General features: G+C 40.0%; 1 protein-coding gene across 1 annotated transcript; it reads left to right on the top strand.

The window, feature by feature from the left end:
* The first annotated feature begins 15,294 nt into the window (after positions 1–15,294).
* Positions 15,295–16,380, top strand: LOC117416765 (probable G-protein coupled receptor 148). Its single transcript, XM_034028156.2, has one exon. It carries the CDS (start codon positions 15,295–15,297, stop codon positions 16,378–16,380), a length of 1,086 nt encoding a protein of 361 aa, XP_033884047.2.
* The last annotated feature ends 3,250 nt before the right edge of the window (positions 16,381–19,630 follow it).

The raw sequence follows: 19,630 nt of genomic DNA on the forward strand, positions 1-19,630 counted from the left end.
CCCTAACCACTACGCCACACTGCTGCCCATATCTAAGCCTGTTTTGTTACCCACACTGCTCAACTTGAATGTTGCCTCACCATTGATACCCACTTACCAATTGGGTAGATGCAGAATCAACTGAAGCTCCATTTCCACTGTCAAGCCACCTCTTTTCACTTGCTGAACCAAAGCAGTGGATGTTATCAAGCTACTGAACCCTGGTGGCGAGGGCCTAGCCTGGGAAGATCGCAATGGAAGTCAAGCAACGGACCAGTAGTGGTTGCTAGAGTGCAATTGAGGTGAGCAACCCCCTGTCTATTTTCCTTCCTGACCTTCTAAAGGAATTCAGCGCTCTCTGTGGGTCACCACCCAGATTGCAGTGAGCAGGTTTCGAACCACGCTTGCATGACTGACCCTGCTATGAAACAGCTTTTACTATTAGTGTGGTCCCTACATCAGTGGCATGTGTTTTTTAAAATGTATTTATATATTTTTTTAATTTAGTCATCGCCAATAGTTTTTATCCTGGTGACTTGGGAAATGGAGGCTGAAACACGCGTCCTTCAAAACATGTTCCTGCCAATCCATCATTTTTCACACTGTGGATCCACAGTGAAGCTAGTCCCCTTAGATCACCATGTTTCTATGGTGACCTAAGGGGACTAGTTTCAAAGAAAGGATGTTAATTACAGCAATGTTATCTCTTAACAGTCTCTAATCTAGTAGCTGGTCTTACTTCATTTAGTCTGAGTCATAGCCCCGGTAAATAAAATTCTACACATACAGTAATATCCCTTGGCTTTATAACATAAATTACAACAAGCAAATGGAAACGACAAATGTCTCAGGAGTCCTTTGTGCAATACACACTAAAGAACTTTTAGCGGGTTGGTTGGGCCCCAGTTTGCCACAGCCTTGACACCAGTTCATCCCACACATGCTCGATCGGATTCTAATCTAGGGAAGTCACTCCCATGCTTCTCAATTCTAATACAGTAGATGGTGAATTATTGTTTTGAAAGAGGTGATTGTCTTCTGGAATAATCAAGGGACCCAAGGTAACTCTGGATAACATTACCCCACCAGTGTGATGCCAAATACAGTGCCTTGCGAAAGTATTCGGCCCCCTTGAACTTTGCGACCTTTTGCCACATTTCAGGCTTCAAACAAAGATATGAAACTGTAATTTTTTGTGAAGAATCAACAACAAGTGGGACACAATCATGAAGTGGAACGAAATTTATTGGATATTTCAAACTTTTTTAACAAATAAAAAACTGAAAAATTGGGCGTGCAAAATTATTCAGCCCCCTTAAGTTAATACTTTGTAGCGCCACCTTTTGCTGCGATTACAGCTGTAAGTCGCTTGGGGTATGTCTCTATCAGTTTTGCACATCGAGAGACTGAAATTTTTGCCCATTCCTCCTTGCAAAACAGCTCGAGCTCAGTGAGGTTGGATGGAGAGCATTTGTGAACAGCAGTTTTCAGTTCTTTCCACAGATTCTTGATTGGATTCAGGTCTGGACTTTGACTTGGCCATTCTAACACCTGGATATGTTTATTTGTGAACCATTCCATTGTAGATTTTGCTTTATGTTTTGGATCATTGTCTTGTTGGAAGACAAATCTCCGTCCCAGTCTCAGGTCTTTTGCAGACTCCATCAGGTTTTCTTCCAGAATGGTCCTGTATTTGGCTCCATCCATCTTCCCATCAATTTTAACCATCTTCCCTGTCCCTGCTGAAGAAAAGCAGGCCCAAACCATGATGCTGCCTCCACCATGTTTGACAGTGGGGATGGTGTGTTCAGGGTGATGAGCTGTGTTGCTTTTACGCCAAACATAAAGTTTTGCATTGTTGCCAAAAAGTTCGATTTTGGTTTCATCTGACCAGAGCACCTTCTTCCACATGTTTGGTGTGTCTCCCAGGTGGCTTGTGGCAAACTGTAAACGACACTTTTTATGGATATCTTTAAGAAATGGCTTTCTTCTTGCCACTCTTCCATAAAGGCCAGATTTGTGCAGTATACGACTGATTGTTGTCCTATGGACAGAGTCTCCCACCTCAGCTGTAGATCTCTGCAGTTCATCCAGTGATCATGGGCCTCTTGGCTGCATCTCTGATCAGTCTTCTCCTTGTATGAGCTGAAAGTTTAGAGGGACGGCCAGGTCTTGGTAGATTTGCAGTGGTCTGATACTCCTTCCATTTCAATATTATCGCTTGCACAGTGCTCCTTGGGATGTTTAAAGCTTGGGAAATCTTTTTGTATCCAAATCCGGCTTTAAACTTCTCCACAACAGTATCTCGGACCTGCCTGGTGTGTTCCTTGTTCTTCATGATGCTCTCTGCGCTTTAAACGGACCTCTGAGACTATCACAGTGCAGGTGCATTTATACGGAGACTTGATTACACACAGGTGGATTCTATTTATCATCATTAGTCATTTAGGTCAACATTGGATCATTCAGAGATCCTCACTGAACTTCTGGAGAGAGTTTGTGCACTGAAAGTAAAGGGGCTGAATAATTTTGCACGCCCAATTTTTCCGTTTTTTATTTGTTAAAAAAGTTTGAAATATCCAATAAATTTCGTTCCACTTCATGATTGTGTCCCACTTGTTGTTGATTCTTCACAAAAAATTACAGTTTCATATCTTTATGTTTGAAGCCAGAAATGTGGCAAAAGGTCGCAAAGTTCAAGGGGGCCGAATACTTTCGCAAGGCACTGTATAATCAAGTGGACAGGTCCTGATAACTGTCTTGACATTAATACTTTATTAAAGGGACACTTTAATAACACTTAATTCCAGTAACGTACATTGCTTCATATTCTTTTGAGCTGTATTGATGTAATAAAAAAAATATGATGTGATCTCCTTGCAACCGAACCCCCCCCCCAACAAATCAGTATTTTTTTCCAAATTTCCTCTGTGGTGCAGAAACATTAAGTGGGCTATTTGCACCCACAAACCCACAGTGCAATATTTGTTCCAGGTGGTGACATGTGGTGTGCTAATTGTTCTGTGGGGGTTATTTGTGTTGATACACTGGAAATGTAATACACATTGTTGAATGTTTCTTTAAGAGAAAGCTTGTTGTTTTACAGTGTTTTTGTTTCCATTGCTCTAATCTTTAATCTAGCTGGGATAGGACCTTCTGTACATGTTCACATTAGTCACAGCATGCACGTCTGTTTAACAGCTCTTGATAATTATCAATTTGGTCTTGTCCAACTGTAAGGGTGAAATTGATTGTGATGTTCAACAAACATAAAAGCATTGGTTTTGGTATTTCCAAAATGAAGCACAGAAGCTAATTGTTTGGACATGAAAGCGTACAAACCCTTTCTGTGCAACAAGATCTGATATCATTATTATACGACACCAAACAAGAAGCTTGCAACGTTGCTTTCTATTAATTTTCTCTGTTTATTTGCAGTTGCTTACCTATGTAATCACCTCCAGGTGGGTGTCAACCTTCAAATTGGCTGTGAACCTTTTTGCCACTATTTAAAGGGACATACTACAGTGCCACAAAATGCCTTGCATTGATTCTGTTGTGTTTATATATATATATATATATATATATAATGAGCTGAAATTTGAAGATAATACAGATGTTTTGTCTTCTATTTTCATCGTCTAGCAGACGCTTTTACACGTAAATAAATCATTTATATTATTCATCTTCAAATTGCGGCTTAAACATATGGCTTTCTCATTGATCTAAAGCCAGGTTCAATGGGGAAAAAAGCTAGAAATACTAAAAAAAAAACTTTCAAGACATTTTTGAATTATAAAAGTTTCATTTGTTTCCCCTTTCCTGCAGACGTTAGAAGACAACATTACCACTGAAACATTAATCAGATATTGCAGTGAATCCCAACATGTCCTTGCTTGGCCTGAACCATTCTGAACTGGAACAGACCCCTATCATACCTTGGGATCTTGGAGTCACTGAAGGATTGAGCACAGGCAGTGCAAATGCAAGTTCTCAAGACATCCCTTATGACTGGTTCTTGAGGAGCCACTACTGGCACTTGGAACTGTTCCTGATCTCTGCAGCTGCCTTGTTCCTGGTCAGCCTCTTAGCCAACCCACTCATACTCGTCTGCATTGTCTCCACCAGGAACCTCAGACAAGAATCCCGCTACTTGCTACTGGCAAACACCCTGTTATCGGACATCATCTTCTTAATCTTAAACCTGGTGGTTTCAATCTGCAACATGCAAGGCTGGCCATTGCACAGGCTGTTCTGTGTCATCCTCATCGTTATCGTGGTTACATCGTACTGCAGCAGCATCATGACTATCACGCTGATGGTTCTTGACACTTACCTGGCAGTCCACTGGCCACTGCATTATGAAAACATTGTGCCATCTTCCAGAACCAAAAAGATATTGCCCGCCATTTGGGTCTTGGCATCCCTGTACCCAGTTACCATTATGATCATACGGGAAATGCTTGACAACCAACCTCTTAAACAGCAGAAGGTTTGTCTCATGTTATTGACTCTGGGCTCTGGGCCATTAGGTAATGAAATGATAATTGGAGTCCATGTGTACTTCAGTTTAGGCTTCTTACTGTGTTCCTCTGTGGTTGTGTTTTGTTACATACGCTTGTACTGGATCACCAAGACATCTGGCCTTTGGCAATACTCGCGGGCTAAAGTGACTTTAATTGTTCATGCTGTGATGCTTCTCCTTTACTTTGGCCCTGGTTTGGTTTTCACCATCGAGATTATTTTGTTTCAGAAGGATCATGTGAGCTTGGACATCACGGTGTGGACAACTGCTGCAAACAACAACTTTCTGATGATGCTGCCGAGAGCTTTTTTTCCTTACCTGTATGGACTGAGGTACAGGGAAATATCAAACACTCTCAAAGGGCTATTTAGGATAAGGAAAATCAGTCAGATCAGTGTACTGATTTAGGCACCTTGTTGTATTTCAGTTACATAAGGAATCATTTACCCCTAATCTGTACTGTTTTGGTGTACACTATCTGGTTATCATTAAGATTACGGGACCATTTTATAACATTATAATAACTGGGTAACTACCAATGCTTCCTGCTCTTACTTGGTAACTGTTGGTGGAATAAGCATGTCATTATGTGAACATTACATCATAGTTAAAAGCATGAAACATTGAGGCACTTGAGGGTCCACATTGGTAGTGCGCTAGACTTGGTATTGTGATTCAAAAGGTATAATTTTCTATGTCATTTCTGTTGTGGATTTAAACAAGGGCTTGAAAGAGATATTTATTAGCAGGGCCGGCAGGCCGCCTAAGGTGGCACAAACAGTACATAATTACATTTTATACTAAACATTTATATAGTCATAAAGTGTTCAACGTCTTAGATCACTGTTTCTTGTTGTGCAAAACGTATTGCTGATGTTACGGAACTATATCATGAACAGTGGTGTAGTCCTAAATCTGGAACGGGTGGGGGCGTGTTGAGCCCGTTGCTAAGCAATGGACGCCTTGAAGTTCCTTGTGTATTCAAATGGAGCGGGGCATTGCTGGATTTCATTTAATTACCCCGACAATGCTAATACAGGATAATCGAAACGTTTTATCAATTTTATATCTCTGAAATTCTCAGATGACTGTCCTGGAAATCTTTAAATTTGTAGCTAGTTGCTTTTGACAACAAATCTCGCCAAGTCAGCCCTTAAAGTCACTAAATTGGCAACATTGCTTGAATGCGCAGGAAAAAAAAAACACATCGGTAAAGATTCTTTAATTCTTTAAAGTTAATTCTAAAGTCAAGGATCTGCCTATAGAAAAAAGTACCCGAGGATTTGCTGCGCATGATTATATGATCAGTAACCTACACGTTAGATACCCGTTTTATAGTAGTTAAGGAACACAATACGATACTGTACAAATAAGGTACAATGAAAATACGATGTGTTTGAAGTAACCTGCGTATCCTGTATCAATTGTTATTTATAACTCTAAGCATGGTGGTATAATCCACTGATCATAAATATTCTCATTGTAGAGCCGACAGTAGATGTCACTACCGTTTGTTACCAGTGATGATTGTATATCGTTTTGTTATGATGTAATAAATAAATAAATAAATAAATAAAACATAGTCTGGTGTACAATAATTTGTGTATATGTTGTGTGTGTGTTTGTGATCTCAAATTCTATTTCTTAAAATTCTCAACACAGTTCTTGCGTCCGTGCTAAAGAGAGACAGTTGGTACTTTTGTACTTTACGATTTTAGCTGAGTGATTATGACTGAACTATATGCACTTAATCACCTAATTAATGAGACAGTTCATTGGACACTGGATATTGAGTGATTTCAGCTCTTGAATTGCAAGCTTGAATAAAAGCAATAAAGAAAATCACAGAAAAAAAACCAATATGCCACGTCTGTCAAGAGAGCAGCACCTTCGTGCAATCAGCATGTTGGAGGCTGGACTAGGGCAGCGTACTGTGGCTCGCCATCTTGGGTGCTCATAGACATCAATTTCAAACCTGGTGAGACGGTATAACCAGACATACTCTGTCAATGGCAGGCCACGAACTGGGAGACCAAGAGTCGCAACACCTTCCCAAGATCGACAGATCATTTTGTAGCATCTTCGTGATGCTCATGACCTGCTCTAAAAGTTTGTTATTTTTCAAACACATCTAGTGAATTTTATCCAAATATAAGTGATATGTTTCTTTTGATGCTCAGATATAAGTGATACGTTTCTTTTGATGCTCAGTATATATATAATTTTAAAAAAGAGTGAGAAGGGAGGGTGTTTATTAGTGTTCTAAAATGTAATTTATATGCTACCAGGTTTGCAACCACAACTGCACTTACAGTGGCTCCCAAAAGTATTCACCCCCCTTGGACTTTTCCACATTTTATTGTGTTACAACATGGAATCAAAATGGATTTAATTAGGAGTTTTTGCCACTGATCAACACAAAAAAAGTCCATAATGTCAAAGTGAAAAATACAATCTACAAATTGTTCTAAATTAATTACAAATGTAAAACAGAAAATAATTGATTGCATAAGTATTCACCCCCTTTGCTATGACACACCTAAATAAGCTCTGGTGCAACCAATTGTCTTTAGAAGTCACATAATTAGCTGAATGGAGTCCACCTGTGTGCAATTAAGGTGTTTCACATGATTTCAGGTTAAATACACCTATCTCTGGGAGGTCCCATAGTTGGTTAGTACATTTCCTAACAAAAACTACATCATGAAGACGAAGGAACATTCAAAGCAAATACGGAATAAGGTTCTTCAAAAGCACCAATCAGGGGTAGGATATAAGAACATTTCCAAGGCATTGAATCTCCCCCGGAGCACAGTAAAGTCCATTATTAAGAAATGGAGAGAATATGGCACAACTGTGAATCTGTCTAGAACAGGCCATCCTCAAAAACTGAGTATCCGGGCGAGAAGGGCACTAGTCAGGGAGGCGACCAAGAAGCCTATGGCAACACTAAAGGAGTTACAGTCTTCCACGGCTGAGCTGGGAGACACTGTGCATACGGCAACAATAGCCCGAGTGCTTCACAAAACTGGCCTTTATGGGAGAGTGGCAAAAAGAAAGCCATTGTTGAAAAAACTCGCATCAAATCTCGACTAGAGTTTGCCAGAAGGCATGTTGGTGACTCTGAGACCAAGTGGAAGAAGATTATATGGTCTGATGAGACCAAAATAGAGCTTTTTGGCCTCAAAGCTAAGCGCTATGTTTGGCGCAAGCCTAACACCGCACATCATCCTGAGAACACCATCCCTACCGTGAAGCATGGTGGTGGCAGCATCATGCTATGGGGATGCTTCTCTGCGTCAGGACCTGGAAAGCTTGTGAAGATAGAGGGCAAAATGGATGCAGCAAAGTACAGAGAAATCCTGGAGGACAACCTGCTGAAGTCTGCAAGAGACCTGGGACTTGGGAGAAGATTCATCTTCCAGCAGGACAATGACCCCAAACATACAGCCAAAGCCACACTGGAGTGGCTTAAAAACAAAAAGATCAATGTCCTGGAGTGGCCCAGTCAAAACCCTGACTTCAATCCAATTGAGAATATGTGGAAAGAGTTGAAAATTGCTGTTCACCAAAGGCCCCCATCCAACTTGACGGAGCTTGAGCAATTTTGCAAAGAAGAATGGGTAAAAATTGCAGTGACGCTGTGGTGAAGCTCAGTTGTATGTTTGTGGTGCCGCAAAAGGGAGATTTGCATTTGTTTTTTGGCAGCAAAGTTTACTTCCCAACTCAAGCATATTCCTATTCATATAAGACACTTCCTTAAGGCTCTCTGAATATGGTCTTCAGTCTACTTAATTAGTAATAGCCATCTTTTGCTCTAAATTACCCCTGCTTTAAGCCACATGTAAACTTCTGCAGCTATTTCTGTTTTATGAAAAGACTAAATAATATAACGGGGCTTGTTGCTGGGAATTTGTAGAATTATTGTAATCTGTATTTTTTTTTCCTATTATTATTTTTAATCACGACTTATATCAAAGAAGTCCTTAAGGCAATTAAATACACAAATTTATTAATCATTTTTATGGAATAATTGATAGTAATAAAGTTTATTACTTTTCCCCTTTTTTCTTTTTGAAAATGCAATGCTATCAGATAATATTTTAATTATATAAACATTTAGCGTAATTGCTGTGATCACTGCAGCAAAGAGGAGAACAAAGCAAACTGGGCAGGAGTCGATAGTACCAGATGTCCGCTCATTTAAGGGGAATACTGTGGTTGCTACTGTAATAATTGTGCCATACAACATTTCAATACAACACAAAAGTTTTTAAAACATTCTTCATATTAATATCACAGAATGCTTTATAAAAAGAGATATCTGTCAAAAACAGTTATCCAACCAGATTTAAAAACAGGAAAGAGATATATAGTGCAGAGGCCAGTTGATAGCCAAGAAGACATCCACCACCATAGCTGTAACATTCAAAATGCCACTGAAATACGTAGTACTCAGAAGAATCTGAAGAAATTGACAGAGTATATTTGTGAAAAAAATGGAGCGATATTGGTAGCTGTAATGGTAAGATTCACAATGTAGTAAATTAAGTCACTGATTCTCAGCAGGTATTTTGTGTTCTTCCTCCTATCAAAAGCTGAAATCTCAGACTGTATATTGTGGTGTAAGGTAAGGCGTAGTTGCCTCTCCAGTATAAAATGCCCACTACTTCCAAGAAGCTCAACAGATGTTGACCATGATTCATTTTTCAACCCTTTTGTTCTTATTTGACAAGTGGGTACTGCTGACTTTTCAAATTGTTCTCTAATGTAAAAGAAAAAAAAGAAAGAAAAAAATGCCTTTGAATAATAAGAGGCTACAGGTGGTTTAATGGAAAGCTAATTTATCTGTCAATACAATTTAATGTGATGTAATAGGTTTATACCGCAAATTCCTACCCTTCTGGCCTAAAACACAGATTAATTATTAATATTTTAACATATTTATATGTAGGATAGAGCTATAGAGGTGCCAAGTCATAATTTTATGCAAGTATTGACAGCTTTGTCAGGTGTGGGAGGATTGAGATTGAAGCCAGGGCTGATTGAAAAGTATCCTGGGCGCATCTGAGGTTAACATCTGTGTTATATTAATAAAGGATTAAAGTAATGGATCACCATCTAATTTCCATGCATACTCTGTCACCATTTACAAGAGAGGTGTGTTATTGAAGATTTGCAATTTCAAAATACATTTTAACATGAATTTTACCTTCCTTCACTTGTAATGACATTAAATCCCAAATAGTTTTGAGTGCAAATATCAGGCCGTATTTTCAAAGCTTTTACTCCAGTCTTTAATTAACTTCTATTCTTTTTTTAAAGAGATAAAACTCCTAATAATTTTACAAAACTAAAACCTAAGTGATATATTTCAAATTTTCTGAAGCACTCTCGATGGGTTTTGTATATTATTTCGTAACATAAAATAAAAAAAAAATTCTCCTTCAGAAAACTGAAGTTAATTAAAAAATAGAAGAAACGTTTTTATTGAAAAGCACAGGAACTTATTGCAGTTGGCATGAGTTCTACTTTCTCTTCCACTTTCCAGTGAGTGCATTTCCACAGCTCCCAGTAGTGTCCCTTCAGTTTAACCCCTCACTGAACCAGCTTTGTATGTTTTTAAAGTGGAACATCTGCAATGGTTTCTGTAAGATTATTCAAATAATACTAAGATGTGTCAATTTAATTAGTTTTATCACAACGCTGTGTTTATACAAACTCATTTTCTGTCCACTCCACCCTGTACTTGTAATATCATACACAGTGAGGCAATAATCGAGAAAATGGATTGTTTTGGATTTTGACTGCAATGTCACTGAGGAGTCGAGGGATGCTAGCAGTAGCAATGGAAACCCACTACCTGGAATAGGAAGTGCAGAAGACATTAGAACTTCTGTTAGCCTTCTTAACTTTCTGAGCTTTTCAAAATACTCCAAGACACTCTCAAGCAAACTCTCAACTATTCAGAATGATTGCAAATGTAAAAACTAAGAGAAAGTAATATAAAAAAATGTAAAAAATGTAATTTGAAGATACTTGCTCTGTAATGATTTCCAAGGCTAGAGGGGACTGACGATTGACCCAGGCCACAGTTGTATAGGGTTTGGGTCAGGACACTGGAGTTTAAGTGAGATACAGTTTACATGCATTTCCTGCTCAAGACCCTATTATGTGTGTTCTGTATGAAGTGTGAAAAACCTGAATCTATTTAGCCTGGAACAAAGAAGAAACAGAGGGATATGATTGAAGTCTTCCAAATCAGTGGATCCCAACCTTTTTGGGTGTGCGGACCCCTTCTGAACCTCCAAAAATTTTGCGGACCCCCATGTACTATTATCATAGTGACACATGGCCGCTATACAAGGACATTCTATTCATTTGCTTTCCACTATAGTGAGGCAATTGATAATGATGCCATAATGGAAATTGCTTAACTTACCTAATGAGATGGCTGGTGCTGTAACCAGAAATCAGTCAGATTTCGTTGCATGAAGACTAACTTTAAAGAGCTGTCACATGAAAGCTGTTAGTCTCCTTTGATGTCAAGTTTGTGTGCATTTCACTGTCAACGTTCACAAATGGGTGTCTAATCGACTCGTTTCTGGAGCCGGGGTCACTGTGTTTAATTTCTAAGTGGCGCCAAAGATTAGCTGGCTTCAAACTTTCGTTCAGAACACTTTGTAACATACAGAAGTCGTGGCTCCTCGTCGCTAATCCATGCTCCACTAGTGGATGCTCGGTGACTTTTTTGACAGGTGAGGCATAATGGCTAACGTACTAAAAGTCCATTAACTTTGTTCAGCTGATTTCATATATAATGTACCTCCGATGAGAGCATTTAATGCATTCAAATAACAGACTGTAGTCATTATGTAAAATATACCCCCATCTTACTCTGCAGTATTTCAGAAATCTCATGTTTTTGCTCGTCGCTTGTCCTCTTGTATTTATGGACAGCATTATATATATAAAGTGATATTACAAATACATAAAGGAAAACATCCTTATTAACACGCCTTTATTAAACACGACTTAAGTGACAATGTAACAGGTTGCAGCGCAAAAGTAATTAAAGTAGTTTTATAAATAACAAATTTTAAACTAAAAAAACAAACATATCGTACACCCATGTATTTTTCGCACCAAACATCTGTCTGGGCTGTTCTCATATGCAATAACTTCTTTGCACTCCAGTTTTCTATGCTGTAGACCACCTCTGTTTGTCTTAGTTACGTCGTCTTTGTATTTAAAACACTGTCCAAATGAATTCTTGCCCAACTGAAGCTGCCCTGCCCTCATTGCAAAATGTATGGCAAACAGATAAACTAGAGTATTCAGCAGGTTTTCAGGTGTGTCAGTAGTTCAAGTAGTTCAACTCCCTTAGGACTGGGCCGAATGCTTTAATGAAGAAAGAAATGTCGAAAACGCAGACTGGAATTTCACACTGCAAGGTGTCCTTGGTAAATAACAAAATGTAAGATAGCTGAAACCACTCAAATACAGACTATTAGCTTGACAGCTCTGGATGTGGGCAGGAAAGCGCTATAGTGCAGAGGCCAGTTGATAGCCAAGAAGACATCCACCACCATAGCCGTAACATTCAAAACGCCACTGAAATATATAGTTAACAGACGACACAGAAGGAAATCACACAGCAACTTTGGGGGAAAAACTGAACAATGTTGGTAGCTGTAATTGTAAGATTCACAAGGCAGTAAATTAAATCACTGATTAAAGTGTTGGCGATCAGTCTGAACTTTGCCTTTTCATAAAGATTGTTCCTGGAAAATATAGCAAGAAGGACCAAGGGGCTGGCTGGCAGCACAGCTACCCGGGAGACAGCGGCAGGAATAATGAAGAATTTCCCTCCTCCGTACATCAGTCCAGTCCTCAATGACTGTAGCACTTTGGTCATCCTGTGAAAAACTGGAGGCATTACCAGAGGAATGATCTATTGGCAATCCAGAAGCGTTGAGCTGTGTGAAGCTACACAGAGTCATCCTTAAAAACATAAACAAGGCAGGTTGGTTTGTATGTGCAAACAGGTGTCTGTTACAATTTTCTAAGAGAGTAAAAGTACCTAGTCACTTCACTGATCCTTTTGTGTTCTCTCACATACCTTTTCCATTATCAACAGAAGCATTTTTTGCTAGAATAATTAGTAAGCATGGCAAATAATGATGTAAGAAGAAATGGAAAGTCATACAGAACATACAGTGCATAGTAGGGTTATTCCCGATAATTCCCTTTTTATGTTTTTTGTTGAAAGGTATTAATCCAAAACAAACCTCTTAAAAATGTGTTAATGACACTGTGGCAGAGCAGGGCTCTGCCCTTAGAAATACTGTCAGGGAAGGAGTTAAATTCTCCTCCCTGCCCAGATTGATTGTGTCAGGTGGGAGCAATCAGTTAATTAATCATCCAATTAAGGACCCAGCCACCTGGCATAAAAGGAGGCCTCAGCCTCTCATTTTGGAGAGAGAGTTCTGGAAGGTGAAGAAGTGGGTTTTTGTGTGTGCTGTGGTTTTTGGACCAGTGAAGGCAACGCCCAGCCTGGAAACTTTATTTGTAAGTTTTGTTTTGTGTTTGAAACCTTTTTGTTTGGCCCCTGTGCCTGTTTATTTTGTGTTTTTGTTTATTAAAAAGCTTTATTTTGAACTTTATACTGTCTCTGAGTCTCAAACCTTGGTCATCCTTGTCACAGACACAAAAAAAGCTGGGTAAATAATCACAGATACAGTATGCGACAGCTATTGCTTTGTAGTTTGGTCAATCATGGGTCCCCTGTGGCTTATCCAGTAAAGGCACTTGATAGGATGTAAATGTATTGGAAATTATCATAGGAGAATAAAATGTTTTGGTGATGTTAAAACAGTTTACTGGAGGAGACTTTTGGCATAAGTAGAGTAACTTAGATTTAAAATGAGTGGAGAGATAAAGCATGAGCAAACATGTATAGAATGAAATATGGTAAACAATTAACCACGGTAAGGGTTGCACTTGAATTGAGAAACATCTAAAGGGCTAAATTCTATTGTTAATTGGGAAGATAACAAAAACGGACTGTAGTCACATTTGTCCTATGCCTATATGGTATAAATACAGGGCATGGAGGCGACACAGACAGAGAAGCCTCTATAGCTCCAGGATCATTGTGGACCAGCAATGAGTGAGTTGAGCTCATTGCTCTTCGACATCTACTGGTCATCCACCCAACTAGACCAGGCAGAAAATTCCTAAACTTGGCTACTGCCTCTATGAAAGGTACACAACTGCAGAATACAGTTGCCTGTGTATCCAATCTCTGTTTAAGACTGTTTAAAAGGTGCCCATTTATCCAAATGTGTGGTGTTTTTTATCATGTAGAGTGCACCAAACTCACTTCTTACCCGAGATAAGTGCAAACCAGAATCTAGGCATGTGAAAAGCTTGTACTGCACAGCACATTAATCACTCAGACTCCCGCTGTATGTAGCGGATTCTGCCCTCAATCTCACAACATCTTCAATCCAGAAGAACCATAAAGTGTTGACATGGAATTAAAGCAAATGCTTTATTTTCACTGAGGGATTCTGCTCACACCATAAACTATAAATGCATCTCTGCAGCACTGCTAAGCAAAGCACAAGTAAATGAGTAGATAAACACAAAGGACACAAAGGACTGTCAAGCCTAGTGGATTACTGTAACAGAGAAATAATTAATCTTGGTTATAAATCTCCCTCACGACCTGTGAGGGTGCTGTGTAAAGGGAACAGTGTGCCCCGGACTGGATGGTCTGACAATTCATTCCAGGGAAAGCTGGAAGTCGGCCATCTAGCAAGGGGGAAGAGCCACAGACACCAAGTCATCACCCCAGAAGGGAAACAATGTGGCAACCACGGATTGGAGGAGAAATGGTTGCACTCGCTAAGCAAGGGGGTGTGACTGACGGTACAAAAGAGGACATGGCTAAGTGATCTGTTCCTTTGTTATGGTTGCGAGAAAATCACCAAAAACGTACCGTGAGTGTTTAGTGTTTGTTTGTTTTGTCGTGTCTAATTATACTTGTTTGTTGTTATTAGACGGCTAACACGTACCGGGAGCTGTCGCTTAAGGCCAGCACCAACTTGGACAACACTTCACAAGTGTACACGAATAAATTGTATTTCACCACTTGCACGTTAGCACTCACTCTGGACTTGTGATCGTGTGTGTGTCTTTGTGTGTGTGTTTATACTGTGTTTATTATTTCGGGACTGTAACCCGTTGATTACAAACAAATTAAAGATCTGTTTGGACCGTGAACTTTGTTGTCTGTCTTCTGTTACGTATCACAACACCTCTACACCTGCACACTGCAAACCACTTTGCCACAATTACCCAAAGCAAAATACAATTAAAAAAATTAAAAAAGAAATAAAAATACATTTCTTGATCTGGAAACAAAATACATGTGCTTGTTGTAAGCTGTATTTTACATGAAAGGCAAATAGTCTTTGTCCTGGAAACCGCATAAACAGTAATATTTCTGTTACCGTCAAGCTCTGTTACAATAGGGAATGTCTTCATTTACCTCAGCGATGTTGTTTGCCCTGAGTTAATGTGCTCTTGGAAACCAAAAGCAGAGGCCTCTGTTTTTAATCAATAGGTCTGCCATTCATTAAACACAAGCTGTCGTGGGTGAAGGGAGGTGGTTTTGCAAGGATGTGGCAAACTGTGTGAACTTGCATTAGAATCTGAATCCCTTTGTGGTGTCAACTTCTTTACCATCCACTCCACCTCTGTGGATAAGCTTTTATTCAAATATGGATGTTCCTCCCAGCCTGCATTTTTTGGTGTGCAGTTTTAGGAGCCTGCTTATTAATGGATCCATCACATTTGAAAAGACTGCCGGCATCTTCAACAACTCCCACTTGCGCTCTGAAATGCTGGCTGAATTAATGAAAGAATGGAGACAGCATTTACCGCTCTGGCAGATGAAGATGCTCTTGATTTGCCCTATAGCATGCTTTGTGGCCGTCTGGCTGGTCATCCCACTGATCCTACTTGCCATCTTCTCAAACCCCAGGATTCGTCAAGAGACCCGCTACCTGCTGCTTGCCAATCTTTTGCTGTCGGATTTAATATATGTGTCTCTGTACACCCTGGGCACTTGCTTCAATGCGGGGTACGTGCTCATGTCTAAAGAGGCTTGTGCTTGTCAGTTGTTCTTCTTGGGGGTATCATATTGTGCTGGGGTACTCAGTACCAAGGCAATGGTGCTGGACATCTCCCTGGCTGTGCTGCTGCCTCTCCGCTACTCGTCCCTTTGCCCAGTTTCGAGGACTAAAAAGGTAATTTTATTGACGTGGATCTTCTCCTGCATTTTACCCTGTGTCTCTATCATTTTCTTCATGACCGTTCAGGAAGAGAACATTTGCACAATGAACATTTGTTCCTTGCCATTATTGATTGCACACACAGTGAACAGTTACAAACCTTTAAGAATGTTTCATGTGGTTTCAGTCACGGGAATGCTCATGTGTTTAGGACTCATCCTGGGCTGTTATATCATGCTATACTGCAAAACAAAGCAGTCTGGGATATGGACCGGTTTTTTCGCCAGGGCAAAGGGGACATTTTTAATCCATTACATCCTTTTATTCCTGTCCTTCTGCCCCTTACTGTTGATTGTGGTCGAAACGTTGCTGTACTCCAATGACTTGATGGAGATAAGGACAGGGATGTGGGTGACATTAACTAACTGTAATATGTTAATGATGCTGCCCAAGGCATTGACACCCTACCTGTATGGGTTCAGGTACAAAGAAATATCCAAACCACTCAAAGCTTTTTACAGGCTTAAATGCCCAAGACACGCAGTGTCCCCGGTTACAGCAAATCCAGAGTGAAGCTTAAAGGATTCACCTGTTGTTTTAATGGAAAAAGAGGAGCCGTCTTAGATACAGATGTTTGATAGGATTTCTACACTTGCTGGAGTGATATCTTAAACATACAGTTCTATTATGGTCTTGAGTACTGCTTTACTCCCTTTCACCTCAAGGTCATTGTCTACCCTTTCAGGGCTAAACATTTTTTTACCTGTTATCAGCATTCCATCTCAGAAAAATCCTTAATGTGGAATATAGGTGGCATAGCTGGCTAATAAACTAGTCTTTCTTGCCAGGTAACAAGAGAAGTAAGTCTGTCTCAGCATAGCCCTTTGTGGAAATCAGCCTAAATTACAACCAAACAGTGCAGCATAATTCAGCACAATTTTTCAGTCACGAGAATGAATGGCAGGGGGTGTTCAAATCAAGACTGAGGTGCACTTGCAGTGCTGTGAGTGGAGGACCAGCCAGCACTGTGCCTACTGTAATCAGTGCCATTGTCCAACGTTAAAAACCCATTCTCCACCCAAAAAAGTTTTGATAGCAAATTTAAAGAAGCATTTACAGTATTTAGATACCAGTGCCAAATTATAAGGGATTCATACTTTGAAATTTTATGACCCACATTTAGGAAGACTACAAGAGATTATTATATTTTTTTTCAGAACAGAGTCAGACAATTTTATTAATTTAAACCTGTTGACAATACAAAACGACTTTCATCTGAACAAGGATGCTTGTCTGTGACTATGCTCTGCCTTATTTTATCTAATTTAATTTCCCTGTGTAAAAAATAAAAATTATTTCATGTATTACATAACATGGTGTCTAATATACTTACCTAAACACTGGTATATCTTAGGGTCTTATTTATTATTATTATTATTATTATTATTATTATTATTATTATTATTATTATTATTATTATTATTATTATTATTATTTATCCCAAAAAGTGTGATTGACATTCAGATATCTTTTACATGGAAGACATGGTCATGTCCTTCAAAAACATAACCCGTTACAGAATAATCACAAGAAAATGGATCACAATGCTCAGCTGCAGGTGAGCAGGGAAAGGAGAATGAAACAAAGGTGCAGGTGAAAAAAAAGCTGTAACATGAACCGTATGTGTGAATAAATAAACATGACGAACATCCAGGCTCCAGGTTTATAGCTGAATCAACAATGAATCCCATTAATCACTTTATACAAACAGATACAAACACCTTCGGAACCTGATTTTATAGAGTAAGAGATGGAATGTTTTACTAGTCTTTATTCCCCCTGCTGGATATGTCTGGTAATGACTTGCTCTGGTAATGACTTGCTCTGGTAATGACTCGCTCTGGTAATGACTCGTTCTGGTAATGACTCGCTCTGGTAATGACTAGCTCTGGTAATGACTTGCTCTGGTAATGACTCGCTCTGGTAATGACTCGCTCTGGTAATGACTCGCTCTGGTAATGACTAGCTCTGGTAATGACTAGCTCTGGTAATGACTCGCTCTGGTAATGACTTGCTCTGGTAATGACTAGCTCTGGTAATGACTCGCTCTGGTAATGACTAGCTCTGGTAATGACTCGCTCTGGTAATGACTCGCTCTGGTAATGACTCGCTCTGGTAATGACTCGCTCTGGTAATGACTTGCTCTGGTAATGACTCGCTCTGGTAATGACTTGCTCTGGTAATGACTCGCTCTGGTAATGACTCGCTCTGGTAATGACTCGCTCTGGCAATGACTTGCTCTGGTAATGACTCGCTCTGGTAATGACTAGCTCTGGTAATGACTCGCTCTGGTAATGACTAGCTCTGGTAATGACTCGCTCTGGTAATGACTCGCTCTGGTAATGACTCGCTCTGGTAATGACTCGCTCTGGTAATGACTTGCTCTGGTAATGACTCGCTCTGGTAATGACTTGCTCTGGTAATGACTCGCTCTGGTAATGACTCGCTCTGGTAATGACTCGCTCTGGTAATGACTCGTTCTGGTAATGACTCGCTCTGGCAATGACTTGCTCTGGTAATGACTCGCTCTGGTAATGACTCGCTCTGGTAATGACTCGCTCTGGTAATGACTCGCTCTGGTAATGACTCGTTCTGGTAATGACTCGCTCTGGCAATGACTTGCTCTGGTAATGACTCGCTCTGGTAATGACTTGCTCTGGTAATGACTTGCTCTGGTAATGACTCGCTCTGGTAATGACTCGCTCTGGTAATGACTAGCTCTGGCAATGACTAGCTCTGGCAATGACTCGCTCTGGTAATGACTCGCTCTGGTAATGACTCGTTCTGGTAATGACTCGCTCTGGTAATGACTCGCTCTGGTAATGACTCGCTCTGGTAATGACTCGCTCTGGCAATGACTCGCTCTGGTAATGACTCGCTCTGGTAATGACTCGCTCTGGTAATGACTCGCTCTGGTAATGACTAGCTCTGGTAATGACTCGCTCTGGTAATGACTCGCTCTGGTAATGACTCGCTCTGGTAATGACTCGCTCTGGCAATGACTCGCTCTGGTAATGACTCGCTCTGGTAATGACTTGCTCTGGTAATGACTCGCTCTGGTAATGACTCGCTCTGGTAATGACTTGCTCTGGTACGCTCTGGTAATGACTTGCTCTGGTAATGACTCGCTCTGGTAATGACTCGCTCTGGCAATGACTCGCTCTGGTAATGACTCGCTCTGGTAATGACTAGCTCTGGTAATGACTTGCTCTGGTAATGACTAGCTCTGGTAATGACTTGCTCTGGTAATGACTTGCTCTGGTAATGACTCGCTCTGGTAATGACTCACTCTGGTCTGTCTCAGTCTGTCTCAGTCAGAGCTGTTCATGTGCTTGTTTTCATCTGGTCACGCCGGTCTGAGAGGCTTTAATTTTTTGTTTTGTTTTGTTGTTGATCCACAACGGCATAACCGCGATCTTGCAAGTCACTTGAATTGTTTTCAGACTGTATTTTCATTTGGAATCAGGTGTAGCTCATTAATGCTGCCACCACACTTCCTGTACAATCAGTGAAGAAAGCTAAAACAATCAGGTGTGGTCAATTTAAAGTGTGGGGGCTGGATAAATGTACTGAGGTAGAAGTGAAAAAGTCAGTAAAACTGAATGCTTTTTTACTGTTTTTATTGTGGCAATAAACCCTAATATAATAGAGGCAATAACATGTCTCTAAGAATAACTATGCTGTACTACTAAAATATTTTTCCCAATCACATGGCTATCATCACTGCAGAGCCCACATTGACGCTACAAGGTGGCTTAACTAG

Source organism: Acipenser ruthenus, chromosome 12 (assembly GCF_902713425.1).
Source record: "Acipenser ruthenus chromosome 12, fAciRut3.2 maternal haplotype, whole genome shotgun sequence".
NCBI lineage: Eukaryota > Metazoa > Chordata > Actinopteri > Acipenseriformes > Acipenseridae > Acipenser > Acipenser ruthenus.